The sequence below is a fragment of the Ranitomeya imitator genome, chromosome 1 (assembly GCF_032444005.1).
Source record: "Ranitomeya imitator isolate aRanImi1 chromosome 1, aRanImi1.pri, whole genome shotgun sequence".
Classification (NCBI taxonomy): Eukaryota; Metazoa; Chordata; class Amphibia; order Anura; family Dendrobatidae; genus Ranitomeya; species Ranitomeya imitator.
This window is the reverse complement of record NC_091282.1, coordinates 185867857-185889522: the sequence shown is the minus strand read 5'-3', so window position 1 is coordinate 185889522 and position 21666 is coordinate 185867857. Positions and strand designations below refer to the sequence as shown.

General features: G+C 41.9%; 1 protein-coding gene across 1 annotated transcript in view; it reads left to right on the top strand.

Moving 5' to 3' along the window:
• The window catches only part of LOC138658809 (zinc finger ZZ-type and EF-hand domain-containing protein 1-like), a 280359-nt gene extending 260646 nt beyond the window's left edge, over positions 1 to 19713 (top strand). Inside the window, exons 49-55 of the mRNA XM_069745866.1 lie at positions 7296 to 7439; positions 7624 to 7792; positions 8542 to 8640; positions 14477 to 14642; positions 14875 to 15025; positions 16184 to 16255; positions 17067 to 19713. Coding sequence (XP_069601967.1) covers positions 7296 to 7439; positions 7624 to 7792; positions 8542 to 8640; positions 14477 to 14642; positions 14875 to 15025; positions 16184 to 16255; positions 17067 to 17141 — 876 coding nt within the window. The 3' untranslated portion in view covers positions 17142 to 19713. The remainder of the gene's footprint in view (positions 1 to 7295; positions 7440 to 7623; positions 7793 to 8541; positions 8641 to 14476; positions 14643 to 14874; positions 15026 to 16183; positions 16256 to 17066) is intronic.
• The last annotated feature ends 1953 nt before the right edge of the window (positions 19714 to 21666 follow it).

Here is a 21666-nt window from a genome sequence, read left to right as displayed (position 1 = left end):
CCCAGTGTGCCGTCAGTGAGATGTACTGTCCCTGCCCACAAGCACTTGTACACGTGTCCGTGGTTAGGTGGACTTTACCAGTAACAGCATTGTTGAGGGCATGGGTAATGTTGTGGGACATATGCTGATGTACACCAGGAGAAATAGTGGCGACTGGGGACCGAGTACCTTGGGACGGCCGCCGCCATCAGGTTGTGGAAAGCTTCCCTCTCAATGAGGCAACATTTCGAGCACAAGCAGAAGAGAAATGTTACAATTTAGGACTGTGGCCTGTGGGACATTGGATGGGTATTTTCTCTTGCGTTCCAATGACTGGGGTATAGACTACTGAAGGCTGTGCTGGGACAAGGATGTGGTCGGGCTTGATGATGGTGTTGCTTGACTGTGGGCAACAACAGGTTCAGGGCCCGAGGCATCTTCACATGCACGGTGGACTGGGGATTGGCTTCTACGCAAAACAGTGGAAGAAGCAGTGGTGTCACCTGCAGACAGTGTTCCTGGAGCCTGGGGTTTGGCTCTTGTAACACTTTCCCACCATCGCCTTCATGTGACCGTGGCTGGTCAAAGCTTTGGGCATCGCCACATGCGATCTCATCTGGCCCCACTTCAAGTTGACTGGCCGAGAGTCCGGAATCTTGAAATGGAAAACTGAACAGCTCTTCAGAGTGTCCAAGTGTGTGATCAGTTGTTTCAGAGCATTCTGCATGGTGGGAGGAAGGAGGATCAGGGTGAGGAATATCCGGTCCACACTCACGGCTACTCAGACTTGGCCGTGTGGAAGACTTGGTGGTGGTGGCGGCAGCTAAGTGACTGGAAGCATTATCCCCTATCCAACCAACAACCGTTTCACACTGCACTGGCTTCAATAGTGGTGTGCTGCGATCCCCTAGAAACTGGGATAGGAAGGTCGAGTGAGAAGAAGTGGGTCTTTGTTGTGGCCCACTTTCAGCTTGGACACGGCCTCGTCCTTTGCATGCACCATCAGCATCACGTCCACTTCCCTTGCCCCTTGCCTTGCCCATTTTAAATGGACTACTGAACTATTTCAAAAGCTCAACACAAATGTATTTATTTGGAGCAAAATTATATCTGATCGATATGCCTTCAAAGCTACAATTTTTCCACCACAGATACAACAGGCTGCAGCCACAGATATCAGACTGTATAATTATTTTTTCTGTTGTATGTGAAATTTTGAAAAAAAAGAAGAGTAGAACAAGGCTAGCACACAGAACTATGATACGTATGCCTGTGAAAATACGATTTTTCCACCACAGATACAACAGGCTTCAGCCTGACATTACAGACTTAACCAATCATCATCCCCCAATAAGGATGGGAGATTCAGAGGCACTAGCCCAAAAATTAACCAGACAATATAAAATGTAATAATTTATTGTATAGACAAAATAAAAAATAAACAAAGGGAAAATCACATGAAACATCCGAGGACAGTAGAAAAAACACACACATAGGCATGAATGCACACATGTACTCGTATGCAAGAAGCACCTATCTAATCAAGTACTAAATATGCATGAGATGCAGGCAGACTAATCTATATATAGAAGCCAAAAAACCTGCAAATGGAAACTGCTCAATGTCAGGATCCTATAGGTAAAGTGACAATGCAAGTGCAAAAACAACTATAAATAACTGCCTAAATCAGGTAAATCATATGATAGCGTGCTACTTACATGTGTGCTAATGCCTCGTGTATACTGCCTCGATCCTGACATTGAGCAGTTTCCATTTGGAGGTTTTTTATACAATAAATTATTAAATTTTATATTGTCTGGTTAATTTTTGGGCTAGTGCCTCTGAATCTCCCATCCTTATTGGGGGATGATGATTGGTTACATTTGGTGAGAGGTGGTGCCTCACATATTGGATTTTGGTATGTATATGACATTACAGACTGTATACATTTTGGGGGGTTTTGTGAATTTTTGAAAAAAATTAAAAAGCGTAGAAAAACGTTGGCACACAAAACTATGGTACGTATGCCTGCAAAACTACGATTTTTCCACCACAAATACACCAGGCCGCAGCCACAGATAGGACTGTGTAAAATATTTTTTGCTTTTTGGTGATTTTTTTTGAAAAAAAAAGTGTAACAAGGCTAGCAGAAGAACTATGCAACTTATGCCTGTGAAGCTACGATTTTCCCACCACAGATACACCAGGCTGCAGCCACAGATAAGACTGTATAAAATATTTTTTGTGTTTTGGTGAATTTTTGAGAAAAAAAAACAAGGCTAGCACACAGAACTGTGATACGTATGCCTGGAAAATAAGATTTTTCCACCACAGATACACTAGGCAACAGATAACAGACTGTATAATTTTTTTTTCTCTTGTATGTGAAATTTGGCAAAAAATTAAAAATGAGTACAACAAGGATAGCAGACAGAACTACAGTGCTGTGCAAATTAATTGGGACAAAGCAAAAAAATAAAATGTTATAATGCACTGTTACATACTAATTCTGAAAATTACTTTTTTCCACTGGCTAGCTGACCAAGCTTTATTTATTATATATTAAAACTGGTTTTAATCGCTGACTGGTGAAGAACTTAAGATTTTGATTAAAAAATGATTTGTCCCAATTACACAGCACTGTATGAAACTTATGCCTGCGAAGCTACTATTTTTCCACCACAGATACACCAGTCGTCAGCCTCAGATAACAGACTGATCTAAATGTGGCCTTGATTTTTTGGGGCACAACTAAATTGTGTCAACAAGTTTGCTATGACACACACAAAAAATATTTTTTGGAGCACTCACATCTGGTGCCTGGGACAAAAAAAAATGGTAGATTTGCACATTCTTCGATTACAATAACCTGGCTGTAGTAGGCAGCGTGACCAAGCAAATAAATGTTGAAATAAGGGGGCTATGGATTGCTTTTGAATAAAAGGAGCAGGTATAAGGTCAAGAGAAAAGAAAAAACCAACGAAAACTGCAGCTATGTATATATTACTTAAGCAGCAGCAGACAGTAATGGAGCCTTTATATGTATGCAGTGAGATCTATGTACCCACATACAGTGCCTGCAGGCCTTGCACTGATGTGGATACGCGTATATAGACTCCCCTGCCTACCTAGCGCTGCAATCTTTGGACCCCCGAATTAGCCCTAAAAAGGTCTGTTGGTTTCTCAGGAGTTGTGAACCGAACAGTTGCAGACCTATACTACCTCTTAAAAGTATGATTCTGACCCTATCTCAGCAGCAGCTCTCCTTACACTAGCGGAGTCCAGAGCAGAATGCGGCGAGCAGGGCGGCGCCTGGTCTCTTACAGACCTGATGACGCTGTGCGGCCATCCAGTCACTGTAATACCACAACAAAGATGGCTGCGGCGTTACAGTGCATGGCTGACAATCCCTGCACTGTCATTGGCGCTATAAAACAATTGCAGGGCGGAGACCCGAACTCCCGATAAATAATCCCGGAAATACTCAGTGCTCACCGAGTACACCTAGCATAGTGATACTCGAGCGAGTAGTGGCGAGCACGTTCGCTCATCACTAATTACCACAGATATAATTCAGAATCTATAGACTGGAAGGGATTAAATCTGCACAAAATGACTAATCAAACTGAGCACCCAAGTACAGTGACTCGGTCGCTGTTCGGGGAGTCTGAGCAGTTCAGTATATCTTTCCTGTTTTTCGTCTCTTTGACTCGTGTAATTCCAAAGCTCAATCAGGGAAGAGCAGAGCAGAGATGGATGGATAAGTAGGTGAGAAGTTGTATTGAAACTGACAACCATGATAAGGGTGCACCAGGCCTTTGTTTGAACAGTCTTTTTGTGATACTTTCAAACACAATATTATGTCCTTGCTTTCCTTCAGAGCTTTTCGTAGAATTATTATATTAACTTTTTTCCAAGAAGCTTCTACTCGAACACCCTTTTTATCCTTCAGAGAATTGTGTTCTATGTTACCATTGAAACTCATGTTTAGGCTTTAACAATACTGTTCAAGCAGCGGGTAGGTGTTAAAAGCTTTACAGCAGAACAGCGTGCAGAACTTAAATGGTTCTCACATTTTTCTGAAGGAGTTTTTTCACCACCTGCATAACGCCTGACTTTTCTAATAAGTTATGTAACTGATTTGTAAAAGAAGACAGTCTTATATAATTAACATGGAAAAATGAAGAAAAAGACAGCTAAACAGTGCCCACCCAATGATGGCTAACCACATCTAATAGCTAGTGTTTGCGCCGTCTTCTTGTTTTATTTTTTAAGCCTTGCCAGGAATAGGGGCCCACAGTTATGTATGTTATGTCCATGACAAAGTAACATTATGCAAATGGCCTCTAGAACTGGAACTCTAGTGCCACCTATTGCATGTAGCAATCCTAAAAGTCAACATCAACCCTTTACAGGGCTTTGCCATTTGAATTGCATATGCGTGTTTCAGAGTATTTGCCCCTCACCAGCGCAAAGCAGAAGATTGAATTTGCCTGAGGGAGGGGCCTCAGACAAAAGGTGTCTAAGAGGGAATGTTTCTCCTTGTAGAGAGTGGCAAAATGGTGTAAAGAGACTTCTAGGCTATGCAATGCTCAATATGGCCTTCTAAGATTGTTACAACCAATAGGTGGCTTTTGAGTTCCCTTTCCTTTCTGAACACTCCTCCTCTTGGCACTCTCCACATGGAAAAATGTTCATCTTAAGATTACACTAAAATCTGTTTATTCTGATTGTGCCTCCACTCACTTGTTTCTTCTGATACAGATGTCCCTTCTTCCTTGTCACTCATGTAGCATTAGTTAATACCTGATACCGCAAAGGCAAAGTTCCTGTTACAGAGCCTGCTCAATGAGGGCGCCTGTCAAAGCTGAAGGAAATGTGAATAATAATAACATGTGCACCAAATTGACCAGATAATCGTTGTATAATGATTCAGTGAACATTTTTCTTTGACCTCCATGTAGCCGATAACCATCACATCCTGATGTATGATGGTACAGAGCTGACGTAGGCGCTGCTCATCTCCTGTAGAAGAGGTCTGTCACAGATGATTTTAGCAGAAAGTTCCTTGTCCTGTCTCTACCACTGATTAATGTGTCGTGCCCGCCCATCTTTTTAGGAGGAGTTCTTCAGCAATCACCGTATGCTATCTACTGTGCAGAATATAACACACCTTAGCTGCTGCAGGCCCTCTTTTATTGCTGCTTCATATCAATCTATCATGCAGCTAGAAAGCTATTTGTTAGCAGTTGAGATGACTACTATGAGGAATTACGGACTTGTTACATCCTTATTTTCACAGCACATTCGAGATGAGCAATAAAGTTTGCAGGACCCTGGTCCACAGTACATGTCGGTACTCTGTCATCCAGATTGGGGTCCAGCAAAATTCCTTCACTGGAGCTCCAATCCTGGTATCCTGTTTTTTTTTTTTTGTTTTTTTTTTTTTGGGGGGGGGGGGTTTAACTATTTTCAAGGCCCCTTCAATTACATGTCACGTGAGGCCTAAGGTACCTTCACACTGAGCAACTTTACAACGAGAACGACAACGATCCGTGACGTTGCAGCGTCCTGGATAGCGATCTCGTTGTGTTTGACACGCAGCAGCGATCAGGATCCTGCTGTGACATCGCTGGTCGTTGCTGAAAGTCCGGAACTTTATTTGGTCGTCAGGTTGGCGTGATTCGTCATGTTTGACAGCAAAAGCAACGGTGCCTGCAATGTTTCTTCATGGAGCGAACAACCAGCGAGAACGATAAATACGTCACTGGATCGCTCCTGCATCGTTCTGCGTTGCCGGTGTTTGACGTCTCCTAACGACCTAAACAGCGACGCTGCAGCGATCGGCATCGTTGTCTATATCGCTGCAGCGTCGCTAAATGTGACGGTACCTTTAGAGACCTGGATTGCAAGTTGATCATAGCTCACACAGTCCACACTAGATACACAACTCACTGCCACCAACCTACTGAGGTCTGGCTCACTTAGTATCCTGCATGTGCACACAGCTCTCTGGCATTTGAAGGGTTAGTCTTAAAGGCTGGGGATTGTTGACAGCATATTAGAACTAAAGCTGTTATATTTCCCTACAAGTCAGTCCTTGGATCAGGTTTCCAGAGTTGACTGTCTATTTATTAGCTAAATGACAAATCACATACCCCACATGCCTAAAAATAATGGCCGCTGCCGTAACGGATTCCAGATGGAGGCATAAGTGACTCCGTCTGCCTCATCGTAATAAATGGCTCCGTCGGGGAATCCTGATTTTTGAGTATTTAGACAAAAGCCTTAATACTGTGCTCAGCTAAGGCTACTTTCACACTTGCGTCATTTTAGATCCGTCGCAATGCATCGTTTTTGGGGAAAAAACGCATTTTGCAAATGTGCCCGCAAGATGCGTTTTTTTCCCATAGACTTGTATTGCCGACGGATCTCGACGTATGGCCATACGTCACATCCTTCGTGCACTGGATGCGTCGTGTTTTGGCGAACCGTCACGAAAAACGTTCAATGTAAAGGTTTCTTTCGTACGTTGGATCCGCCATTTCCTACCGCGCATGCGCGGCCGGAACTCCGCCCCCTCTTCCCCAGGACATAGACTGGGCAGCGGATGCGTTGAAAAACTGCATCTGCTGCCCACGTTGTGCCAAATTTGCACAACGTCCGTCGGTACGTCACACCGACGCTTTGCGATAGCTGCGTACCGACGCAAGTGTGAAAGAAGTCTTAGAGTGTTGGGTAAATGTCAGCCGAGTCTAACCTGCATGCGTGGCTGCAGCTGCATTCTTATAATTTCTAGTTGTGGATGCATTATCCTACATACTATAAAATGTTGAGCTTTCGAATACCTTGTGTGGTTTTTTTGTTTTTGCTACTTTCTGACACTTTTCTAATACTGAGCGCTTAATCTGGATGTACAGCGTTAACACACTCCCCTGGGAACTGTATGGACTTTAGGCTGATACATTGTGACACTGTGAGGACAAGATAGATGTTTGTGCTGCTCATGTATTTAAGGGATTAGCGAGACAAAGTTCAATTATAGTAAATCCTCAATTGTGAGTCGTGTTAAGTCTTTTGGCTGAAAACAAGAATGTTACCATTTACAGACGGCACATCAAGATGGAGAAATAGGAGACTCTCAAAGTTGCAGAATTTAGATCAAACCAGAAACCCCTTTCATTTTCTTTATTGGCACTTTTATAGCACCTCCATATAATGGTGAAATGTGTCAGTAGAGCAGTCTAATAAGAAAGCCCAGGTTGCTAAGCATGGAATTTTTTTTTTTTTTACTTTTTATTTTTATTTTCCTGTAGATCTTGCGGAAGGTGCTAGGGGGCTGCAGTGAAAGTATGCTTGGCACGGTAGCACTAACAGCGTGTCAGTTCATGGAGGAGCCTGGAACTGCAGTGCAAGTCCAAGAATCCAAACACCCCTACAACAATAATACAATTTTTGAGGTATGATGATGCAATATCTGCTTTTCTCAATCAAGAATAATATACAGTATAAAAAGTGTGAGTGTGTGGTATACTGCTTCCACCTTGTGATCGTCTGACCTCTATATAGGAGAGTCTTTTCGATGTGTACCCTGTCAACCTGTTTTTCTCCTAATGCAAGCAAATTTCTCTTATTGGTCTGAAGGACAAAGTTCACATCCCTGGTGCAATTTATCTATCAATCAAATTTGACCCATTGTGTAATACAGAAGAAGGTTGTGACGAATTGCTCATTTCAAGCTGCTTTGACTTCAAACAAGACCTGCACAGATTCAGTGGACCACCCAAAAAGTGGGCCGACTTCGAACTTCCTGGTGAGTATACATTTTATGCTTTGGTCACATGAAGAAGTGTGACACTTTGCAATGTAAACGTTGCTGTTTTTTTCTCTTTTAATTGATTTTAATTGAAGAGCAACCGTCCTTATAATTTTTATTTCAGAAATCAGTAATACTGGTCAAAATAAGCAACATTGTACTATATTTTATCAGAGAAATCTGCTTCTTTCTCCACCTGGACTGATTAGTCATTCTCAAAATTCTCAATTCCCAAATGTCATCTGTATTCAGTGAAGAAAGATTATTACATATCTTTGCATCGTATCAGTAGCATCTGTCACCTCCTGTGTAGAGAGGGGGACTGCCTCTAGCTCTTTCCTCCTCCTGTATAGCATCTGATCAGTAGCACCTCTCATCTCCTATGTCAGTAATGTAAAATCTGTCTTCACTGAATACAGATTTTACCCGGAAATTGAGTTTTGATAATGATGGATCAGTCCTGGCAGAGAAAGAAGCAGATTTTTCTGATAAGGGTATACTACAAAGGTTATTTTTATTATTTTTATGTGACTTATTGATTTATGAAATAAAAATTGTAATGATGGCTTCTCTTTAAGTTTATAATCCTCAGACGTAAATGGGAAAGAACAGTTGTGACGTGATCTTTTATACTGCTGACTATATTGTATGAACGTTTATATTTGCAGAACATAATTTATAGAACAGTAATCATTTTTCTTTGAGGTTGAATATCCTGACCTTTTCCTTACATTTCTTATTTGTAGGCGACACGTTGTTTTACCGATTTACATCTGACATGAGCTGCACGGAATGGGGATACAAGTTCACAGTGGCTGCAGGACATAGAGGACGATTTCACACAGGTCAGCGTAAATCATTTTTTCTTGTTTCGGCTTTTTATGTCTGTCTTTTTAGACAAAACCTATAATCAGATGATTGAATCCACTTTACTCTTCAACCCACCTTTATCAATGCTCCTCTCATAAGAAGTCTAATCACTTGTGGTCTGTGGGTTATGAAAATGGACGTTGCCTAATGTTTTACAATTTGCACCCCAAAAAATATTCACCACAATTTTAGTGCAATTTTTTGCCTTAAATTACAGTCTTACAGTTGGACAGATTTATCAAATGGCATGAGGTGCTTTGAAAAACTGGCGCATGTTAAGGCTATCTAGTCTAAATTTACACTGTTTAAGAATTGTACTGTTTTGCTAAATATGCCCTGTAACACATAATACATCTGTCGACATCCTAAGTAAGGATCACATGAAGCATAGATTAATCACAAAAATATATAGCATACCATAGGACGTCCCTCCAATAAGACACATTGCAGGTTTCTATTTTTTTTACATTCCACGTTTAGACAGCAGAAAATAAAATACCATATTTCCTATGAATTCAAATATTCCTAGGGGTGTAAAAATATAGGAGGTTAACATCGCTAATTTTAATTCAACATATGTTTGTTAGTGTTTTTCTGCACTGTATGAAATCTATACATATACCTTTACAGCATGCACATTATGCATGCTCTCTGTCGATCACACACATACCACACTGCTGCATGCCCAGAACATGCACAATCAGCTCTGCTATAGCTACGAACGCGGCTCTGCGGCTGCCGCCGCTCACCTCTAAGCAACCTGCACATTGTGTGTACACTACCATGAAGTTCCTTCCAGACATGTGACTGATCAGCTAGTCAGTCCTGCAACATCCTTGCAGCTTTAGGCTATAATAATAATAATCTTTATTTTTATATAGCGCTAACATATTCCGCAGCGCTTTACAGTTTTGCACACATTATCATCACTGTCCTCGATGGGGCTCACAATCTAAGTTCTCTATCAGTATGTCTTTGGAATGTGGGAGGAAACCGGAGAATAGCAGCTGTCATCGACACCTATCTCTAGGCTTAGTAGTGAAAAGGTGTCAGCCAGACACCCTCATTACTAAGCCAAGTAAACGCACATACGCACGCACATACACGCATACGTGCGCACACATATACACGCACACATATATACACACACATTATACACACACGCACACATATATACACATACACAAACATATACACATATACACACACACACACACACACACACACACACACACACACACATATATACACACACACACACATATACACACACACTGTCACAAGCCTATGTAGGAGCGTTAACAGAACAAATGTACATAGGCTGTAACCTGACAGAAATTGATAATTTTAAAGGAAAAAATGGGAAAAAAATTGCGTGGGCTCCCGCGTAATTTTAATAACCAGCAGATGGAAAGCTGAGGGCTGAAAATATTCTAGGAAGGAGCCAATAGCCATAAAAGTTCCCAGGCTACTAATAGCTCACAGCTATTTGCTTAGACTTTACTGGCAAGTAAAAAAATGACATAGGGTCCGCCTATAAAAATCTAACCAGCAAAGGCTAGGCAGACAGCTGCTGGCTGATATTAATAGCCTAGGAAGGGGCCATGCATATTAGCCCCTCCCAAACTAAAAACTTCAGCGCTCAGCTGCCCCAGAAAAGGTGCATCTATAAGATGCGCCAAATCTGGCACTTAGCCTCGTTCTTCCCACTTGCCCTGTAGGGATGGCAAGCGGGGTTCATATTTGTGGGGTTGATGTCACTCTTGTATTGTCAGGTAACATCAAGTCCACAGGTTAGTTTTTGGAGGGGCGTCTATAAGACGCCTATCCATTAGTAACCCCATAGTGATCTATATAATTGTCTAAGGGTCACTTCCGTCTTTCTGTCCTTCTGTCTTTCTGTCTGTCACGGATATTCATTGGTCGCGGCCTCTGTCATGGAATCCAAGTCGCAGATTGGTCTCGCCAGCTACCTGTCATGGCTGCCGCGACCCATCAGTGACGGCCAGAGTCCGATTAGTCCCTCCCTACTCCCCTGCAGTCGACGCCCGCTCCATACTCCCCGCAGTCACCGCTCACACAGGATTAATGCCAGCGGTAACGGACCGCGTTATGCCGCGGGTAACTCACTCCGTTACTGCCGCTATTCACCCTGTGTGACCAAGTTTTTGCTATTGAAGCTGCCTATGCAGCGTCAATAGTAAAAACATCTAATGTTAAAAATAATTTTAAAAAATAATAAATCATTATATACTCACATTTCGCGACGCTCCGGTGACCTCCAGCAGGTTCCGGTACCAAGAATGGTATGGGAGAAGGACCTGCCGTGACGTCACGGTCATGTGACCGCGACGTCGTCACAGGCCCGCACGAGAAGAACCTGCCATGACGTCACGGTCATGTGACCGCGACGTCATCACAGGTCCTGCGCGAGAATGACCTGCCATGACGTCACGGTCATGTGACCGAACTACAAGGGGCCCTCCGAAGGTGGGTATATGTTTATTTTTTATCCTGTGACATGCGTGGCTGGGCAATATACTATGTGGCTTGGCAATATACTACGTGACTGGCCAATATACTACGTGGCTGGGCAATATACTACGTGGCTCTGTGCTGTATACTACGTCGCTGTGCAATATACTACGTGGCTCTGGGCTGTATGCTACGTCACTGGGCAATATACTACGTGGCTGGGCAATATACTACGTGGCTGGGCAATATTCTACGTGGCTGGGCAATATACTATGTGGACATGCATATTCTAGAATACCCGATGCGTTCGAATCGGGCCACGATCTAGTATTGTATAAAAAACACACCCAGAATAAAGTCCTTTATTTGAATTATTGACACAGACTCCTTTAATAATCTCAATTAAACCATACTCACTGAACGCCAAAGCCAACGTCTCCTGCAACAAAAATAAAATGGTAAACCACAATATTCCTCACCTGTCCATCGAAAAGATAATTCATAATGTCCCACAACAATCCTGATCACTTTGAAAGCAGTCATATCAGTAACTGCACTCAAAGACAGCCGGCGATACACTGACGGGAAGTAATCGCTCCTGCAGTGCATCACTGAGCTGCCGTGCGAGTTCACCGGAGTTCATCAGCTGATCACCTCCAGTGATCTCCCTTACGGCACCACTGCTGCGTGTAAAAGTTGTGTGCACACGTTGCGGATTCGTGTGGATTTTTCCGACCGTTTTTGCAAAATCCGCAGGTAAAACACACTGCGTTTTACCCACGGATTTCCTGCGGTTTTTGTGTGGATTGCACCTGCGGTTTTACACCTGCGGAGGAGTAGGTGTAAACCGCTGTGGAATCCGCACAAAGAATTGACATGCTGTGGAAAATACAACGCAGCGTTTCCGCTCAGTAGTTTCCGCAGCATGTGCACTGCGGATTTGGTTTTCCATAGGTTTACATGGTACTGTAAACCGCATGGAAAACGGCTGCGAATCCACAGCGGCCAATCCGCTGCGGATCCGCAGCCAAATCCGCAACATGTGCACATAGCCTCAGTGAGCGCATCAGAGCTGATGAACTCTGGTGAACTCTCACTGCAGCTCATTGATACAGTGTGGGAGCGATTACCTCCTGTCAGTGTATCGCTGGCGGCCGGATGTGACTGTTCTACACACGAGATCGCCGTGAGACGCTCGGCATTACATGGACTATGGGGGACAGATGTGTATATGGTGGTTTATTATTTTACATTTTTTCTAGGAGAAGAGGGCATCAGGGATTTGGTGTTAGGTGAGTATGATGTTTTTTTATTTTTCTTTGAATATGTATGTAATTTTACTTTTTTTTTTTTTTTTAAACTGTAAGCACAGGCGCCGGCAGATGACTCTCTCATTAGCGGCACCTGCTGTCATTGTTATCAGTGCCAGCAGCCATCCCCGATGGGAGCGATAGTCTCATCGGTCCATGCCTGCAGGTCACTGTCACAGCTGCGGGGGCACACTGACATCTGACAGTGTTACCCCACAGTGCCGTGACCAACAATACCGGCGGTAGCGTTACCACGGGTAACAGTCACAGCTGCTGTTCACGATGACAGCATGACCCCGCAGCACTCTGACTGGCGGCCTTACTGGCGGTAGCGTTACCACTGATGAGAACCACCGCGCCGGTGTTTCCCACGCTGTCAGACAGATGACAGCATGGGAAGCTCCATAGCTCCAAGACTGTAGAAAAGCGCAAAACTAAAACTCAGCAAATCCGCAAACATTTTTACACCTGCTTTTTTGCTGCGGATATGACTCTCAGTTGAAGTCAGTGGGTGCAGAAACGCAAAAAGAATTGACATGCTGCAGAAAAAAACGCACTGCAATTACTTGAGGAAAATTACTGATCATGTACACAGGATTGTCGTTGAATAAGCTTGCATAAGGTTTCCATATCGTTTTTGGCCTATTTCCGCATAGAAAAAATGCAGTGAAAACGCATCAGAAATGCACTGTGTTCACATAGCCTTAGTGATTTGCAGGTTGTGGTAGCTTCCTCTGCTGCACTGATCAGACAGATCAGTATTGGGTTGGAGCGAGAGCTGCGCTGCTGGATAGTTCTCTCGGTGATCAGGAAGGATGCAGTGCCAGTGTTCTCTTCAATCATGAGAAGCTGCATCCAGGCTGTGAGACACACACTTACTTAGCAAACATTTGTTCTTGCTAAAAAAGTGCATCTTGTAATCCAAAAATATAGTATATGACACACAGAGAAAACTGAGAAGTGGAGGGACGCAACTTGTTAAGATGGTCAGTAGCACTCCCAAGTATTAAAGGGAACCTGTCACCCCGTTTTTTGAGATTGAGCTATAAATACTGTTAAATAGGGCCTGCGCTGTGCGTTACTATAGTGTATGTAGTGTACCCTGATTCCCCATGTATGCTGAGAAATACATTACCAAAGTCGCCGTTTTCGCCTGTCAATCAGGCTGGTCTGGTCAGGTGGGCGTGTTCACAGCGCTCTTTTCTTCCCCAGCTTTCCGTTGGTGGCGTAGTGGTGTGCGCATGTCCAGAGTTCCGACTTCCCTGCGCCCACGTGAAGACACAGCGCGCGATCTGCGCTGTAATCCCTTGCATCGGTGGGGGCGGCCATCTTCCTGGGGCCGCGCGTGCGCAGATGGAGTGCTCTGCTGCACGGGGCTTCAGGAAAATGGCCGCGGGATGCCGCGCGTGCGCATTAGAGATCGCGGCGGCCATTTTCCCAAAGCCGAGTTTGTCGGAACTCTGGACATGCGCACACCACTACGCCACCAACGGAAAGCTGGGGAAGAAAAGAGCGCTGTGAACACGCCCACCAGACCAGACCAGCCTGATTGACAGGCGAAAACGGCAGGCCCTATTTAACAGTATTTATAGCTCAATCTCAAAAAACGGGGTGACAGGTTCCCTTTAAAGTGTACAATATATTGTTAGCATACATGAGAAACCAAGTACAGACAAGCAAACATCAATAGTGTTCACATATATTAATGACCTCAATTGGTATATTAAATATATGATTTAATATACATGTAATAAATGTCGCACTCTTGAAATGGTACCAAGGATCTTTAACTCTTAAGTGGATGAAGACCAGGTAAGTATATCGTAACAAGGGTCTTGAACCCTTAGGGGAATGAAGACCAGGTAAGTATAAGGCATACGTGTACAGTGACTACATAAAAAGTGACTGTCAGAGCATATTTTCTTACCATTTAAACTGCATTGCACGTGCCGGAGTCCTTTATACAGCCAGACACCATGTGTCGTGTATGTCCTGGGCTAATACAGGTTTGCATTTTGTCTTTTAGGATTTGAAATTTTAAAACAAATGTTGTCTGACCAAAGAGTTATCCCTCATATCCCTCTGTCCAGTGTATGGCAATGGCAGGTAGATGTGGCATGCCGGCAGACTGGCCACCAGAGATTAAAGGCAATCCATTTATTACTAAAGATGTTGCAGCTTAGTAATGTCAGGTGAGAAGACTAATACATAATTTCAGTTTCTTTAAAAGCATCAATTCCACTTTTATATTATTTACACATTATGTTCTAGGATTATCTTTCTTATTTACCACCACTTTTACTTCTGTGTGTCAGTAGCTTATAACCTGGGGGAATTGAGGACTAAAGCCAACTAGGATCTGCCCTGATGGGGCTTCTGTACTTTATGCAAATGATTAACTTCCTCTGTGCTGCGCTTTTGTAGAGATTGTGACCTGAGACTGTTGAAGCCATTATGGACAGTTTTCACATCTATGGAAAATGTAGCTGGTCAATATGGCACTAGCTCTGGAGTTCTTCTTCCCCTGCACAGAGCACTCACTGAACTTTTCTTCCTTGCAGAGAATTGTGCAAATGTAAGTATATTCTAAAGAAGTCGTAGTTTCTGTACATGGTGACTAAATGCAGCTTAGCGTAACCGTCTTTCTATTTATTTGTTTTCCCAAAAATCAGTAGTACACGTGAAAATGAGAAGCTTTGTAATATATCTGATAAGACAAATCTGCTTCTTTCTACTCCTGGACTGATGGTTTATTGTTAAATGTCTCAATCCACAGGTAAAATCTGTCATCCGGGAATATATAGTTTCCCATTACTGACATAGGAGATGACAGTTAGTGCTCATAAAATTCTATGGAGAACTGTAACTGTCATTTCAGGAGAATTTTCACCAGCGTGCCTGTTTTTTGCCTGTATCTCCTCCCATTACAGTGTTTCCTTTTTTTTAATGTGTACTATTGATTTGTGAAATATTTAAATTTTGGTTACTCTTAAAACAAGTTTACATAATAAGACGGAGTTACTTCAAACAAAACAATCTATAGCATACCAATATTGAGGGTAAACTGTACTTGTCTCCTGACGCTAATTGGCATTTGGGAGAAGTGTTGTTGGCCACTTTCATCCAAAAAGCATCGCTAGTGTTGTCAACAATGCTGTTTCCCTGGGAGCTCTTCTAGATCAGAGGTGTCAAACTGCATTCCTCGAGGGCCGCAAACAGGTCATGTTTTCAGGATTTCCTTGTATTGCACAAGGTGCTGGAATCATTCTGTGCAGGTGATTAAATTATCACCTGTGCAATACAAGGAAATCCTGAAAACACGACCTGTTTGCGGCCCTCGAGGAATTCAGTTTGACACCTCTGTTCTAGATGATCCTTCCAAATGTCATTTTCGCTAAATACTCGGAGTTCGGACCCAACCATCCAAAACTCTGGTACTGAGAACACTTTTCCCATTTGTTTAAACAATGCCATTCATTGCAGGATTCCGCTTTAATGATGATACCAGGCACAATGGTTGTCACTAGTGAATTAGTTTTTCAGCTATTGATTGTAGATTGCGGGTAACTTGGTAGAACATGCTGACGGGTATAACTGCCTTGGATCTCCATACAATGTAGGATGAGTAGAGGTTTCCGATTACAAGGCAGGAATTATTTTATGTTTCCACATATCTTTAATGTACATAAAGTTTTTGGTAGCTATATAATAACAATTTGTTTTGTCACTGCAGGACTTCGGTTGCTTACAGGATTATCTAATTAGTTTAACCACAGATGATCAAATCACCTATTACACCGAACAGGTATGTCTGTTGGCGTTTTTCTATGTATTGATCGCTCGGAGGCTACACACGTTTTGTTTGAATGGCAGAACATTCTGAAACTCCCTTCACTACTTAATATTTCTCTGTAATTGGCTTAAAAATTAATCCAGATTAGTTGACATTGTTTTAATATGGCGTCTACTTTTGTGGAGCCAGCGCTAGGTGACCACACGTGGCATGAACTTAAATGCCCCTTTTTCAGGTGTCCCCACCGTATTAGTGTTAGTCAACAGTAATCTATTCTCTTTGCTCCATGGTCTTGTCTTCATAATCGTGCTGCTCCTTCTGTGTCAGGTCAGGGCAAGGCATGTGTGAGACCCCCAGCAAAAGCTAAACACTTGCTATGTAACACAGTGTCATGCAAAGCAGAAAATAAAAACTGCACGTTTCTGTATAGCTGGACATTTGGCTCCCAATCTGTTTTCACCCTTTAGCCAAAGAAAAAGGTAGAGCGGCTATCTGTATGTAAATCTAAAACTCGCCTTGTATTATCTGCGTGGATTCTTTCCTCTGCTCTGTTCAAAACTGGGATCGCTGAGGATTCCAGTGCTCTGACCCCCAGCGATCAGTAAGGGATAACGTACTATTTTGGGACTGACAAGGGACTAGTAGTGTTTAAATCAGTACTAAAAACTCCTTTAATTAAATTATATAAGAAAGATTTAAAACTAAAAACGGTATACTGCATCATAGGAGAAAAATGAAATTGAACTAAACTGTGCCACCATACTTTCCTCAATATTAAGAAAACGAATCCCTGTAATGGTCTTTTAATTATTTGTATTTGCAGGCACTGAAAAACATTGCTGCTATAAGCTTTGCGATCAACTACCCAAACAAATCAACCAGTGTATGGACGGAATGAGAATACGGCAGGGTACCCTGTGAAATCACCACTCGATACTTATGAAGATCACCACATAGGAAATGCGTACTGGACACAGTACATCAATACATGCACCTAACTATTAACATTTGCACTTAATACACAATGATTCTTTCAGCACCACTATGTGCAGCACTAGGTCTTAAATGCTATAGGATTTTATTTTTTTTTTCTGCGCAATATGGGAAAACATGATGATTATATAGAAAGATAATGGCCATTGGTATGAAACCATTGGAAATCAAGTTAAAAGCAGAGAGAATCGGCCGGATTGTCTATAATAACTTCTCATAGGAAAGCAGATATCTGATGGGTTTCTTTGGGCCACATTATATTTTGCACTAGTTTTCCTAATTATCCCTATCTCTGTGTCCACTCTTATATTCTGTTCATCGGACTTCTTTTGTACCTGGTTCATGTTAATTTAATGGCAAGTGATTAAGATTTTCAATGAATGATTTCAGATAATACAGGTCTGCCTTGTTTTGCTGTTTTAAAAAAGGGATAATGAACATTTTCTGTGTTTTCTACAGAACGTTATGTCTATAGGAACTGCTGCATGCCAATACCTAGAATACTGTTAATTCTACTTTAATGTAACAAGGGGAATATGGTACTCACTACATTGCCGGCAGCAGATCGCTTATTAAAAGCAATGGCATAATTCACACAGAGAATTGCGATACTTTGGGGAAGATCTGTTTGTAGTCTTCAGTACTTTGGTCTGTTAGTGAGCATGCATCGCTGCTGAATGCAGGCTCCACTAATGATCGTTATGGTGTCATTCGCCACTATCTCACGTTCTCATGTTCAGAAAAGCGGCACTTAGTGTCACTCGAAAATAAATACTTGAATTTCTCATTACACGGCATCTTATTTATTTTTCTTTATATATTTCTGGTGATCTAAAGTTTTAACCACTGGGTTTCAGGTGACCCAGAGCAGTTCAAGATAACGGAAGTATGGAAAGGATTCCATAGAATTTTAGATAGTTTAAGCTTCCTTGTGCCATGTCAATAATATAACTTGATAACAGAAGGCAAAGAGGATCGTCCATCCCCCTGTGAAAAAGGGCGTTTTATATATGCTTGTTAGCTAGTAGGTTTTTCAAGCGTTCTTCATTCTCCTATCCCATACGTAATTTTATCAGCTTAACATACAGTTTATGTAGTAAGGAATATTCAATGCATGACCATTTTCTAGCAGTGCAGACTTACTTTCACATTGTCCACAAAACAGGTGCTTTTCCTATAAATTTAAACAATGGAAACCTAAAATATCAGAGATGTCTGGGATATATGGCTTAAATTTAAAAGTAAAAATAAGACGAATGGGGCAAAGATATATCAGCCTTGCATGAATTCCTATGCTTTCTTCCCGATGGAACTAGCACAGGCCATTCTAGTTGTCTGCATCGGAAGGCGATGTCACCATTCTTCTGGCTACTCGAGGCGGGTGACCTAAATGGTGCATTATCTGAGAACTATCCGATAGCACGCAGTCTTAGTTATCTGGCACTGCAGCCAAAGAATCCTGTGTCAGAAGAACGGTGTCATGATCACTTCCGGTGTTAGCACAGACCACCGGAGAGTCCTGATCTGGTCCTAGCGGGTGATTGTAGGTGAGTATACCAGATTTTGACGTTTCCCACCACCACCAATGCCCCTGGAAACATTGTTAGTTATACCCACAATGGCACTATGGCTTGTTCTCAGGCTTAGCTTTATATTGTGTTCTATTGCCTAGTCTTAACGTATACTCAGTTTACATGATGTAGGCACTTAAATCCATACATAATCAATAGGTAGGTGATTATTTGCTGTTTTTTTTAACCTATAATTGTGTTTATCGGTGCATAACACCATATTATTTTTTTTGCCTGTACTGCAACACGCTTTTATTGAACCACATTTCTACTGTTTTCTTCCTGATTTGTCTATAAACTGTACATTTAATTTGCTTAGAAATATTTTACTAAGATAAATCTGTTTTGCATCTTGGAGACTACAAATGGGCTCTGTAGTTGGTATTGCTGGATTGTACCAGAAGTGGCCAGTGCATGGCGTCCTGTCTGTAGCAGAGGAGCATGATTTGCACTTCCCAGGTAGTAGTAATGTATCTTCTGTCCTCCCCTTATATTTCATTATTTCGAGTCATTCACACTGTGGCTCACAGAACATATTGCAAAATAAGAGGACTGTTCAACAATGCTTAAGAAAACATCAATTGTTCTGATGTGGCTAGCACCATTTACGAAGACATTGCTCGCTTAATGGTATGCTAACAAAATGTGCCTAAGATATACAGTTTAATATGTAGACACAAATACACACTGTATTTGAGATTTGTTTCTGAAATTCTCTTGTTTTACAAACCAATTTTATTATGTTTTTTTTTTCTTTTTTAAGGGTTTGAGAGATTTTTATTTGGTTGTAAAGAAATATACTATATTATAAATTTCTCATGTAAAAAGTTATACATATGATCTCAATATACTGGGAATATATTGTAAAAAAAAAACTATATCACTAATAAAATATAGTGAATGCAACCGTTTGATATTTTGTTGTGAATTTAGCACATTATAGGTCATCCTACCCTGGAGGTCCATCTAAAGTAGATATTGTATCTCAAAATTACGTATAATGTGGAAGGTTATCTGCAATGGCCCGTCCAATCCACGTTTCATTTTCTTACAGAAAACTGTTATTCAAAGTGTTTTTATTCCATTTTGTGACCTAATGATCCATTTAGAGAGACATGTTAACTGGCTTATTTACTAGGACGATGAATACTGATGGGAACAAAATGCCCATTAATATGATCCCCATGCAACATCTTGTCAGTAGAATATCCCGTGGTTACCAACTGCCTATTAATAGTGATTTTTTTTTTTTCCTCCCATACCAGCCAGGGCTGTGGAGTCAGTCAGTGTCCATATTGTCAGACTCTGTATAAAACAGTCCGACTCCTAAAATATATAATACGATGGGTACAGTAGTACAATGCAGGATGTGCTGTAATTGAAATGTCCTATAAATGTCTGTTAATGATCTTGGCTTTTAGTGGAGATGAATCTGTGCTGCACTTTATGTAAATGCTCAGTAGTGAGGCAGTGCTGTGGAGTCGAAGTCAGGGAAATTGAGGAGTCGGAGGTTTGGCTTACTCCACAGCCCTGCTACCAGCATAAGTGATCTAATCACCCAAAGAACGAGCAGGTGATCACAGGCATGATGACACACTTGTTTACATGCACTTTAATTGATCTACTCCACTGAGCTTTGAAATGACACCCATCCTGGTTTTTTTTCTGGATCACTTTGCTAGGGATCACGCATGCAAGTGTAATGCATGTAGTTACATATTCATAATGTTCATCATCATCTGGCATCTTCATACGTTTTCAGCCCCACTCCTGCACCATGTAACAACTTTTGTCAGATGCTGGATTGCTGTGTTCTGGAAGTCACTTTTGTCAATACACGTCTACAAGAGTCTCGTTCTGAACCCCAATAGACTTGCATTGAGAAAATTTTAAAAAGTGACCTCAGCTTCACACAGAAAACACTGTGTGATTTGGCAAATCACAACTGCAGTAAAGTAGTGTTGGAGGGGAGCAGAATACTGTTACTGGTGAGTATGAAACTACACGTGCTTAATAAGCATATATTTAGAGGTTCTCAATTTACCCAATTACTCAGTTTTGATCAAACATCTACCGTATGCTCAAAATTGAGAAATACACTACTCAAAAAAAGTCGGGAATATTTGGCTTTCAGGCAAAATTTCAGGATGATCCTGAAAAACCTTTGGTGGTGGTAGAGTGTGGACTGGGCAGGTGTGTCTAGTCAATACAGAACTGCCCTACACTTTGTGAATTGACAAGCTCCTACTACTTGAATAACATCATTAATCCAGTCATTATTCCTCTGCATGAGCAACACCATCTCACTCTGCCCCCCGCGATACACTGACAGGAGGTAATCGCTGTCGCCGTGAGAGTTCACTTATGGCACCACTGGGTGGGAAAGTTCTCACACAGCGGTAGTGCTGTAAGTGAGAGCACCGGAGCTGATGGACTTTCACGGCAGCATAGTGATACACAGCCGGAGCGATCACCTCCTGTCCGTGTATGACCGGTTAGAGCGGTCACATCTCCCGATGTAACTGTTCTACGCGTGAGATTGCTGTGGGACACTCTGTATTAAATGGACTACATTGGACAGGATAGTAAATATTGGTTTATTTTTTTTTTTTTTTGATTGTTTGCAGGAGATGAAGGCATCGGGGATTAGACGTTCAGTAAATATGGTAAATTTAGATTTAATAAATTTAATAAAGGAGTGTGTGTGTGATTATTTTTTAAAAAAAGACGTTATTCTGGCTGTGTCTTTATTTACCATATAACTATATGATTAGTAATGGATAGGTGTCTTATAGACGCCTCTCCATTACTAACCTGTGGGCTTAATGTCACCTGACAATTCAAAGGTGACATCAACCC